The sequence below is a fragment of the Anarrhichthys ocellatus genome, unplaced genomic scaffold (assembly GCF_004355925.1).
Source record: "Anarrhichthys ocellatus isolate YVR2014 unplaced genomic scaffold, GSC_Weel_1.0 scaffold43, whole genome shotgun sequence".
NCBI lineage: Eukaryota > Metazoa > Chordata > Actinopteri > Perciformes > Anarhichadidae > Anarrhichthys > Anarrhichthys ocellatus.
The window spans coordinates 1,605,854-1,617,422 of record NW_022280073.1 but is presented as its reverse complement, the minus strand read 5'-3'; the positions used below and the strand labels follow the sequence as shown (position 1 = coordinate 1,617,422).

The following is an 11,569-nucleotide window of genomic DNA, read 5'->3' as shown; positions in this document are numbered from 1 at the left end:
GGGGGGTGTTTAACTCGAGAAGAGCAGGAAGTTACAAATAGAAGTTTGTTTCTTCTTACAAATTAAGACTCCAAAATGACTTTTTTCCCCAAAGTATTTACAGGATTAACTTTACTAAAATCACTTACATGTAGTAAAAGAAAGTTAAATAAAAGAAAATCAGTTATTGCAGTTAAGACAAGGTAAGGTCGTACCACTAGATGGCACCAAACACCGTCAAAAGAAGAATTCTAAAACCAATTCACTTTTACAGATTACAATAGAGACAATAGTCCAGAAAAGACCAAAACATTCACAAAAGAGACAGGTAAAAAAAAAAAATCTAATTTATTTTAAAACCGCTGAAAACACATTGGTAAAAGCTGAAAATTCCTGAGGAAGTCCCAAAACATATATACAGTTAATCAATGTGTATGGAAAAAATATATCAACAGCAAAATTCAGTCATTGTTCTGCTGGTGAGATTTCATACATACATTCATAATTAAAAACACAAGAACTGTGTTGAAAAAACAGTAAATACAGTACAAAAAGGCACAAGGACACATTGAAAGGTGCAAAAGTTGCTCTCATGTACTAGCTACATATCACTTTCCTTGTTGCTATGCCTCGTGTTCACCATTAGACATAAAAAAAATTGAAGTGACCTCGGCATAACAAACAAAAACACAGCAGACTTTCTGCTCATAGTCGCCTAACGTTTCGCTTGCTCTGTGCGCTTCCAGGCAGAAGTATGTCCTTTTTGCGTCGGCCCACAGACTGGCTGCCACACTCTCTAGAGCCGTGGAAAGCACACAAGCAGGCTGCGCAAAAGCGGAAATCACAGTCGGCTCTGCTGCACACGCCCTCCTGTTTCACTGAGTGACACCTCGCCGGATGCTGACATCGAGGGCATGGCTTGAGGCACTCATCGTTGAAGAGGGTCTGGGCAACCTGGCAAAGAAAATTGAAATGACTTAAAATACAAGTTTTATATAAACTCTGCCAGAGAAGTTCCTTCAGTAAGATCAATTAGATCCCCAATCATCCTCCACTAAACAGCAATTAATGCAAACTAATATATAATATATCCATATATTACATATAAACTATTTAACCAAATCCAGTGTAATCAGTTTCAAACTCACTTCCAGAAATTTATCTCGTTTGCTGCTGCTGCCTGATTTCAAGGCGCTGTGCTGTGATGGGGTTAAAGTGCTGTTTCCTGACTGTGGGGTGCAGAAGCTGGACGTCCTAGACTGGGCCTGAACCGTCTTGAGGGCCGACCTCTTGGGCAGAGCGAGTCTAGTCTCTGCGTCAGGGACATGGACGGCACCACCGAGCTGTAAGACATCACCACAAACTTAACTCATTTCAACTTTTAGCCGCTGTTGGTTGATATCCATATTGACAATTCAAATGTTACTTTACACTGAATCACAGAGAGAAATCTGCAGTTGTACTGGTCTCTAAAATATACTTTTTACAAGGCTGACCATCAGTACCATAGCCAATGTTTTTAGAAAATACCCGTTTGAGAAAGACAACAGAAACCACAGAACCGTGAGTAACGCCCAGATATTGATATCAGACCCATTTGATATTGGCCAGTCATCAGCAATAGTGGCTAATATGGCAGACCTCTTACCTCAAGAGCAGCCTCCACTTCACTCAGGTAGTTTCTTCTCTTAAAACTAGCTCGCTTATCTTGTTGGATGATTTCATTCCATCTCTTGCACACCTGACCACACCTGCCCAACACAAACAATTGCATGCATGAGACCAATATTCCCAGCCCTCATTGCACATTAAATAAAGGTTGTGTAAATGAATGTCTGTAAATGAATGCTTTTTGAATAACAATCAGGCTTTAAGTTAATTTAAAGTACAAAAAGGGTCCTGTACTTTGATCTAAGCTCAGTATCCATGATATGCTGTATGAATTCTACAGGATTTTGTAGTTATATGAATGCATGTATGCATGCATTCATATACTAATCTATAACTTAAATGCTGCCACCACAAGTCATCATAATCAGTTTAATGAATGACAAACTGGGAATTAAACGGCTTAACCTTTGAGAAGAAAACAGGAATACAGTAGATGCATCAAAAATATTAAAGCTAACACGATTTTACTTTGTATATGACTATGACAGCTAAATGCGTTACAAACATGAACTCCTTACATGTAGATGCTCTCAGAGGTCAGGCGGCTGAAGATGACAGACAGGATGTGCCTGAGGTTCCTCTTCCTCAGCTCTGTGAGTATGTCCACCTTCCTCAGGCCCATCTTCCTGCCGATCAGCCCTGCCAGCGGCATGGTGGTCCTGAACGTCACAGGGGTCTCAGCCAGCGCTGCGGTGGACTTCAGCTGCTCCTTTAGGCTTGGACTTTGGCCAACAGACATGTGGGCTTTCAGTTGGCATATAGCATGTATCAGCTGTAGAGCTGGAGTCAGAGAGAGATTGACGGGGGTTGTCCAGAGAGGAGTCACATCCGGATTAACAGGAGCTGCGTTAAGGGGCGTCATGTATTCTGGCCTGGCTGTAGTTGATCTTAGTGAGGTAGCATCGTCTTGTCTCGCAGAGGCCAAACTATCAGATGTCATGCTATTACTACATTTAGTAGAAAGGGCACTGCGAGGGGTGGCACTGCGATCAAAAACCTCATCTTCTGTCAAAAGGCTGTGGCTTTGACGAACATGTCCGTGCTTTCTCTCTGCTGGGTCTTCCTCGGACTGAGAGCCTCCTTCTTTAAGCGTTGAAAGCTTATGTTGGCGCTGCAAATGGGAGCGCCGCTTTGCCTCTGTGAGATTTGGGGTTTCACAGTTTCTGGAGGCTGAGAGGAGCAGCTCCAGGAATGAGCCATCATGGTCCACTGAGGAGTCTTGGGATTTATCAAGGGCCAAGGAACTAAAACCACTGTCTTCACACTCAGACCTGTTCCAGGGTTAGAAGAACAACATGTTTTGAGAGATAGATAGATATAACATTTCTTTAGTCAGCAGGGAAAATGAACCAAATTTAGAAAGTGTCAAAAAAAAGCATGTACCTGATATATTTGGGTGTGTGTGAGGATGATGGTGTGTACAAGACACTTGAGCTGTCATACTGGTTATTCGTCACACCACTGACTGGTGATTGAGAGGTTTCCTGAGATGGAGCAGGCAGGGATTTGATAAAGCATGGAGTCTCAATATCAATTTGATCAGAGGCAGAAATGCTCTCGTTGTAAACTGCATCAGAGAAAGACGCTCTTCTCTCGAAACTGGGAAGGAAGCCAGAGTGTAGTTTGCCATCTTCAAGAGTCGAGGTCCTCATCTGCGTGAAGAGGAGGCGGCGTTTCCTACCAGATAGCTGCAGGTCCTGCTCCAATTTTAAAGCTTCTAGAGAGTCAAACGATGCATTGAGCCAGTGTTCAGACCTGACACTGATGGAAGATTCAGTCCTTCTGGCGCATGGTGATCTTGTGTCGTCAGCTTTGACATCTGTGGCGGGTTTGCACATGAGAAGTCTGTGTCGCAGCGGGGCATCTCTTTTGTACACTTTAGGAGTTTCACACCAGCTGACCCCTTGAGGCCGCTGGATACCTCTGTGGTCTTTGCCCAAATATACAACCGGTTCTCTGGTCCTCTCCTTGGGTGTGATAGAAAGCCAGATGTTCTCTTTAGGCGTTTCACTGAATTCTACTGGAGACAAAGAGCGACAGGAGTCCACTCCACAGATGCTCTGTGGGCTGTGGAATAAACCCGAGTATCCGCTGTCAGAGCAGTCATAACAGTGCTGGCCTTTGCAGCTCTCAAGGTAGACGTTTGATTCAGGAGTGCACTGCATTTTTGTGTGCACTGTGTCCAATACACCGTATTCCCCAAGTAGATGTCAACTGACCTGCACACAACAAAAAAGTAGTGAGTGAACCCAAAGACAACTGAGCAGCATTAAACTGTGCCTGTCTGGTAACTGACTAGTTTATTAAAGCTAGCTGACACGTTGCCTGTGTTTGCAAGGTCTTACCGTGTTTTAATTAGATGTTGTCATGTTGGACTCACATTGTGATAACAGATGAGTGATTTTAAAAAAAATACGTCGAAAGTATCCATGTCGTGTTCAGCGTTTACACTCTATGTTTATTAAACACAAATTGTCAAAGACTGTCAGCTAGTTCAACACCAAACATTCGCAGCTGTTTCACCAGCGTTGCTACGCGAGGGCGTGTTTTAGATTTAAATCCCCCGTCGCGTGCTCTCTGTGATGCCGCTATAAAGTGAGCTGTAGCCGCCAAAACCAACAGCTGAGCCCGACTGGCTGTACACCGCCGATAGCTCAGACAAGGGTCAAGAGTGGAGTGTGCCACATTATTTCCTCTTACTTTAACATCTGATAACGTCCAATAAATAGCGGTTGGTAATTGCACTCGTTCTGCGTGCCCTGACCAGAGGACAAAAAAATAAACAAGGCTACCTTGCACAAAGAGAATGCATTTGTTAAAATACACTTGAAAATGGATGCATAATTCTGAGTTAATAGCATTCAAGGCTAAACTTAGAAAAATCTTAATCTTACATAAAAACGAAACGTGTTATGACTCCCTCAAGTTCCAGACATCTGTTAGAGCAATTAGCATGACGTGAAAACACCCGTCAATTAACTGTAAGTTAACTCATGCATAGGGGATTGATATACCGCAAATGTTGTATCGTTACATTTGTCTGTATAATGTCGACCACGTTGATAATGTTACAAACTCAACATACGTATAAACACACAATATCAAAGAGCCATTAGGTTCGTTCTTAATTAATTCAATCTACCCGTCCAAATAAATTACCCGTTTATCCTTGCTGGTAAATAATGTTAAGTTACACCCAGTAATGTGAACACTAACTTACATTCAACATTGTGTGACAAACTGACAAGTTATAACTAACTAGCTACGTTAGCCTCCTAAAACCACAACCACTGCTAGGTAACGTTAGTGGCTTCTCAGACACACGACGCTAACTAGCTAGATAGTCGTGTATTGCATTATTTAGCATTACACAAAAATGCTTACCTATTCACAAAACGTGGCTAATGCACAGGTCGTTTTCCTCCGGCTCAGTTCTAGGCCTCAGCTTGTGCCCCTCGTCGCTGTTTGCTTGCTACATGTTCATCACCTACCAGCCGCATTTTCAAATTTGGAGCCAACTATGGACTGTGTCACGTGTTTCCGCTTCGGAGTGCAACTTCCTTCCGCGTGTGGTTACCATAGTAACAGTCGAAAGTTTAGTCAAAGTGGCCAAACAAGCAGCAGGTAAAGCTATTCATTTAGCTTTAATAGCATTAAGATAAGTTAACATTACGTTTATAATATACGAGGAACACCGACATTTTCTTAATGAAAGTGTTGTCTTGATTTGTCGGTAATTCCAAAAATTGGAATAACACGTTATTTCATCACATGTTGCAGTAGAGCTTTAGCTCAACGCTATCTAAATGTACTGAGCTAACATAGCCTAGGTTCATTTTGCGTTAGCTAACTTCAGTGAAGCAGTCTGCTTTAAACAAAACCACCTTGTTTGACAGAATAACTGAGTAACGTTAAACGGATGACGTTATTCTCCTCAGGTATGAGCGAAGATGAGACTTTCTATCGAAACCAGTCCGCCGCCGCTGACTACGGCGGAAACGTCCCCGTGGAGCACCTGGACTATGGCTACATTGAAAAATGCAAAGACGTAAAATACCTGGAGATGATCTGGAGAGTACTTAAGTAAGAGTCACATAATTGAGCTTTAGGGTGTGAAGAAGATAGAAATTGATTTTGTATGTTAATCAAATATTCTATTTTATATTGCTGGTGAGCTTTTCTCCACTAGGATCATTCTTAGTGGAGAGAAAATGAACATACAGTATTGTAAATAGATTACATAGGCCTAGCACCAACACAAAAAGAGCACAGCGTGACACAATAACATTTAGCTAGGAATTTAGGTTTTCAGAAAATAACGTTATACTTTGTGTTCAGGTCCGGCGACGAGGGCATTTATCCTCATCTGATTGAGTTCTGTGAGAGTCACTTGGAGAAACTGGACCCCAGGAGCCGGGCTCTCAGGAAGGAAACCCCTGTGGCCACAGCAGCCAGCCTCTCCAATGATGAGTGGAGCCAAATTGTTGAAGAGTTGAAGGCATGCAACACATCTGAGATTTACTTCTTTTTTTGAAATCATTCCTGATTAATGAGTCATTTTGATATCAAATACTTTGTTACTTACAGACGTGGCAAGAAGAAACCAAAAAGACGGAGACTTCACTAAAACAGCAGTCAGTGTTTGATGATTTACACAATATAAATATACCACCTATAAGAGGTTCCAATTGCTCCGTTCCTCTTAGTCAGGTAAAAAGGGTCTCCAATGATGTAACATGCACATTTATGCACACTAGGAAAATACTCAAATTGAGTCTTATGTCACCACAGACTTCAGTTCCAAAAGAAAAGAGGAATTCTTCAAAATGCAGTCTCCCACGAGATTATCGAGAATGGGACAAGTGAGTCATTTTGTCTCTATATTTGTCTTCTACATCCAGAAGAAAAAACACACTGTTACAGCAGCTGCAGGCTCTGTTCCTAAAAGCTTCCATGCATTTCACTTTGTAAAGAAATGCCTTAGCTCAGCATCTTTCATTCCAAATGATCCACAGTTAAACAGGTTATGCTGCTCTAGAGCAGCAGAGGATCTTCCTTTACCCAAATATCTTTTGCTCTATTCCCAGGTTCGATGCCGAAAAAGAATGTGAAAGAATCGACGGGAATTTGGTCAAAAAGGATCCAGCTGTCATGATAAAAACAGGACACCCCAAAATCAAGACTAAAGTGGATGCTACAAGTAATGTATTATGTGTAGCAGCTCATAGCTCATAGCAATACTTAAGTAGTGTGTGTTTGTGTCTCAAATGTGTCGTCTCTACAATACATCCAGTGCTGACAGAACAGGAGAAGCTTCCTCTGGCAAATCGCGAAAAGGACAAAGGCAATGAAGCTTTCAGAGCAAAGGATTATGAGGAGGCTGTTGCATACTATTCCAGGTCAGGCTCTTAAAACAACTCAATTAATATAGCGAGCATTCCACAGCTCCTAAGGGGATTATAATATGTTTCCTGGTATTTAATTAGACTTCTTTAATGATTTAAGTCTGATTCCATTCCCATTTACCGTGCCTCTAAGTGTGTGTTCATTATCCTCATTATGAATTAAGGTTTGTTTTTGGCCTTCCATTACAGGAGCCTTTCCATTAAACCAACTGTGGCTGCGTACAATAACAGAGCTCAGGCAGAGATCAAGCTCAAGCACTGGCACAATGCCATGAGCGACTGTCTGAGGGTCCTCGAGCTGGAACCAGGCAATGTGAAAGGTGAAGCCCCTTTTTTTGTACAGTAGTGCTTTAATGTCAACAGAAATGTGACTGTAATGCAAGCATCGAATTAATGTTTCCCACTCCCTCAAAAGTATTTTTGTGAATTTTCTGTATGTTTTCTGATACTACATTCACAACTTTACAGCACAGGAGTTAACAGTGGCTTCAGTGTCTGTAACGTCAATACTGTACGTGATGTATTTTTCCCCACCAGCCCTGCTACGTCGTGCCACTGTTTATAACCACATGGGCAACTTCCGAATGGCTGCTGAGGACCTGAGAGTGGTGCTGAGGGAAGAGCCACAGAATGCTGCAGCCACTGTAGGTGAAATAATGCCTCTAGCCCTTTTTGACCACTAGGTGTCACTGTATTTGTGTGCGATCAGGCACTTAAAAACAGCTTGCAGCTGCTGCAAGGTATTAATATAATCACACCTAGTCTCATATAACTGTAATCAGACAGTGGTGTAGCTTTTACTCTTATTTTGAGGCAGATGATGAGCTCAGGGTGCATTTTATTTAGTCGTCACTCATGGAGACACTGTTGATATGCCCATTAATTATGTATTAGTGGTTTTAATGTACTGTAGGTGAATAGGGAGAAGATGATCCTTACATGATCCGACATTGCAACACAAGAAATTCTCTATAGCTGAGAGGTAGATGGGTGATTGTGGTGTCGGTATGCGGCACCTTTGCTGACTTACTGAACAGAACTTGGGTTCCTACTGTTGACAAATTCTAATTTGTGAATTATTTGTGGTTTAGCAACTTCTGTCTGAAACTGAGAAGAAGATGAAGGAATGTCAACCTGAGCTGCAACGCAAAGGCAAGAAGATCCTCATTCAAGAAGTAGAAGAGGAAGATGATGACTGCAATAACGATGAGACAAAAGCAGAGCAGACCGGTGAGATTATTTGGACCTCCATATTCCAAATTTATGTATCCTTGATTTACACACAGAGACAGAAGCCAGTGACCGTTTAAATTCCCTGAATCCCTCCAGAAATCTGTTTGTGTTGTATTTTCAGCTATATTTAACACTATTTAACATCATGGACAGTTTAATTAGATTTTAAGAGCTTTTTAAATCAGCATCCGTTATGTGTCATGTATAAAGCAGCATTCTGCAGAATATTATTGTATTAAGGCTGTGCATAAACAAACAACCCCTTATTCACAATGTATTACTACTGATCTAAAATGTATAAATAAACTACCAACCATATACCTAGTGCAGTAGATCTATAGCTCTATGGTGGATCACATTTGCTTAATTTCACAGTAGAGGCTGACCAATGATACTCTTAAAAACCAATAAGTCAAATATCATTTTTTTATTTAGTTTACGAGCAGTGTCGTAATTACCTAGTTTTTTCCACCAAAGTGAACTTTCCAAATGTTAAATGTCCTGCTCAGAACATTTTACAGAAGGTGTGACTCTGACAATTATTCATGAGCTCAGAACATGTGTTATTCATATTATTTAATAACCAAATTAAGTAATTAAAATGATCAAATTACTTAATTTCATCAAAAAGTTATGGGAAAAACAAGATAAACTGTAGGCTCTCAAATACCCCATCAACAATTCCATAATGGCTGCCCTACTTCTTAGAAATCAGAACTCGGCATTGAAATTTGAATGTATAAAGACTTGCTGAATACTGTGTGTACTGTCCATATCCAGTATTTTGTGAAGTATTCTATATTTTTACACTAGACTGTAGTGTATCTGTATATGTGTGCCCACTTAGTCCTCACTGTAGCTGCCTGGCGAAGGATTTGCCCTCTAATCCTGTGATTTAAACAAAACGTCTGACCTGAGGAATCTGTAGCAACTCTCATAATAGTAGGGCAGTCATTTTCATCCCAAACCCTTCTGTTTGTCTGTGCTATATAGAAAGAAGAAACACCCCTTGGCCATCAGGGTAACGTGACATAATGTCTATGCATGTGTGTTATCTGCCCTACCCCCACCCAGCGCTTTCAGAATTCACTGTTGAGAGTGGCTGCTTCCTGGAACTCCCTCTTTGAAGTGGCTCTATGTCATGTGTGTCCAACCCTCCCCCACTGTGATGTAACCGCTGACTCCTTCCTGTGGGTGTGTTTCCCCCTCTTCTCTGCCTCTGCCTCTCCCTCCCCTCCCTCTCCCTTCTAGCTCATCCGGTTGAACCCAGCCAGGCTGTGGGAGGGGAGGAGAGCTCAGCTGCTCCTGGCGAACGGGGAGACATGGGTAACGCTCAAAAGAAGCCCCACGGCAGAGGTGACGGGGGTCCTCACAGCGAGTTCAACAGCTCCCACCATGGACACTGGAGGAGCAAAGGAGCCAGCTCTGACAAGTACAAAGTCCCGCAGGAGCCAAAGGAAAAGGCAGCCAATGGAACGAGCAAGAGGGGCTCGACAGCTTCAGTCCCGGCTGATCAGAGCAGCGGCGGTAGAGAAACTCCGGTGGGAGGAAATGCAGGGGAATCTGTCAACCTTGATGCCCCGTGCGGAGCCCTGCCCCCACCTCTGGCCCGGCTAAAGAATGAAGGGAACCTGCTGTTTAAAAACGGACAATTTGCCGATGCACAGGAGAAATACTCACAAGCCATTCAGGGCTACACAGAATCAGGTATGGTGGACGAGTCCTCATGGTTGCTGCTGTTCTTGTTACTAGAGTCCAAGGTGGTTGGCAGATCAGTCACATGGTGGGTACAATTTAGTTTGGTGTATATTATTAAATTGGAGGGAAGTTTATTCTGTTCCTCCATGACAGGATCACTTCCACTGACAGCAGTGTGTTATAAACAACTGCTCCATAGCTCAACGGGTTGATGTTTCATCACCAGTCTCACCCATATATGAATGCATATTTCTGTATGGGGTGTAATCTCCAATGCTCCTATAACTGGCCGATGCCATCGTAAATCAAAGGTCATGACCTTGCAATTATAAGGCTTGTGCATCCATTTAGTTATTGTTGCTTTATCCCAGTGCAGGATATATTTATTTATATATATATATATATATATAGAGAGAGAGAGATTTTACAGTTCAGGAGTCAAAAGGTCGGGCCGTTTGTTTGTGTGTTCAGTGATTTTGCACCGATGCGTCAAAATGTGTCTGTCCCGTGTGGCGAATACGGACAGTGTTTCTGTTTCAGCCTCATTCTGGTGCTAAGCCTCTCAGCTCAGGTCTGTCCAGGTCACATGAGCGCTAACCACTCTCTGTGAAATTGAATCTGTACGACCGCAAGCTATAATTCTCACAGAGAGAGAGGGAGAAAGTCAGAGATTGATGGAGGAAGAGAAACTGCCGCCCGTCAGGCTCACCCACCATCGAGCATACTCTCTCCATCTATTTGTGGGCCGCTATAATGTACTCCACTAGCCCCACTGTGCTGCTGGATGTGGAAAGTGACTGGACATGGTCCAAGGTCCGTCATCCGTCCCATGTGGGCTACATGTAATGCAGACAGAATAGAGCTGAGAGCAGAGATAAGGATAGATTCTATGAACCCCTTTAAACATGTGGTGGTCTGACAAAAAGGGACATAACTCAATAATATATACATTCAATCGGTCTTTTACAGGGTCTCTGAGCTGGTTTAGGTTGGTAAACAGATGCCCCATTTTGTACCTCTATCATACTAACGTCCATGCTTCACTGTCACAGTAACCTCACAGAGGGAGCAGTCGCTGGGACATCACCAGCCCTGCCTCACGTGTCATCATTCATAATCTGATTTCATCTGATGAGGTGGCACGCTAAGCTGACCGTATTTAGTGACGCAGAAGGATGCTGCTCTTGTCACAGTATAAGCGTGATTTGCCTGCGTCAGTGATAGTGATGGTGAAAACTGGAGAGAGTAGCGAAAAACACTGTGTGCAGTCTGTGTGAGCAAGTGTGAGGAGAAGAACGTCCTGAAAGGTGTTTGATGAGCTTTTCCTCTTCACCTTGTCAGCCCTGGAGCTTATTGTGCTACTGCGGTAAAACAGCCGGTGTATTAGGATATATTAGGCCTGCTGCCTGTTTAACGTCCCAACAAAGAGTTTTTGTTACATCCAGCCTCACACCTCAGATTACAAGCGTGGCTAGAAACATGCAAGTTACTCAAACAAGAAGAACATGTGAAGACATAGAATTGTTGCCACATAAATGTGTGTGTGTGTGTGTGTGTGTGTGTGTGTGTGTGTGTGTGTGTGT

At 42.6% G+C, this 11,569-nt stretch overlaps 2 protein-coding genes across 2 annotated transcripts in view; one reads left to right on the top strand and one right to left on the bottom strand.

The window, feature by feature from the left end:
* Positions 1-74: 74 nt before the first annotated feature.
* Positions 75-5,261, bottom strand: fbxo43 (F-box protein 43). Its single transcript, XM_031868584.1, has 6 exons — positions 5,035-5,261; positions 3,034-3,869; positions 2,169-2,921; positions 1,628-1,730; positions 1,128-1,322; positions 75-933 (listed from the first exon to the last, which is right to left on the bottom strand). Exons 2-6 carry the CDS (start codon positions 3,813-3,815, stop codon positions 685-687), a joined length of 2,082 nt encoding a protein of 693 aa, XP_031724444.1. The 5' UTR covers positions 3,816-3,869; positions 5,035-5,261; the 3' UTR covers positions 75-684.
* Positions 5,256-11,569, top strand: part of spag1b (sperm associated antigen 1b) — a 13,827-nt gene continuing 7,513 nt past the window's right edge. The window contains exons 1-11 of the mRNA XM_031868582.1: positions 5,256-5,274; positions 5,589-5,733; positions 5,989-6,148; positions 6,238-6,360; positions 6,442-6,512; positions 6,738-6,850; positions 6,944-7,049; positions 7,245-7,375; positions 7,593-7,699; positions 8,147-8,285; positions 9,540-9,995. Coding sequence (XP_031724442.1) covers positions 5,591-5,733; positions 5,989-6,148; positions 6,238-6,360; positions 6,442-6,512; positions 6,738-6,850; positions 6,944-7,049; positions 7,245-7,375; positions 7,593-7,699; positions 8,147-8,285; positions 9,540-9,995 — 1,549 coding nt within the window. The 5' untranslated portion in view covers positions 5,256-5,274; positions 5,589-5,590. The remainder of the gene's footprint in view (positions 5,275-5,588; positions 5,734-5,988; positions 6,149-6,237; positions 6,361-6,441; positions 6,513-6,737; positions 6,851-6,943; positions 7,050-7,244; positions 7,376-7,592; positions 7,700-8,146; positions 8,286-9,539; positions 9,996-11,569) is intronic.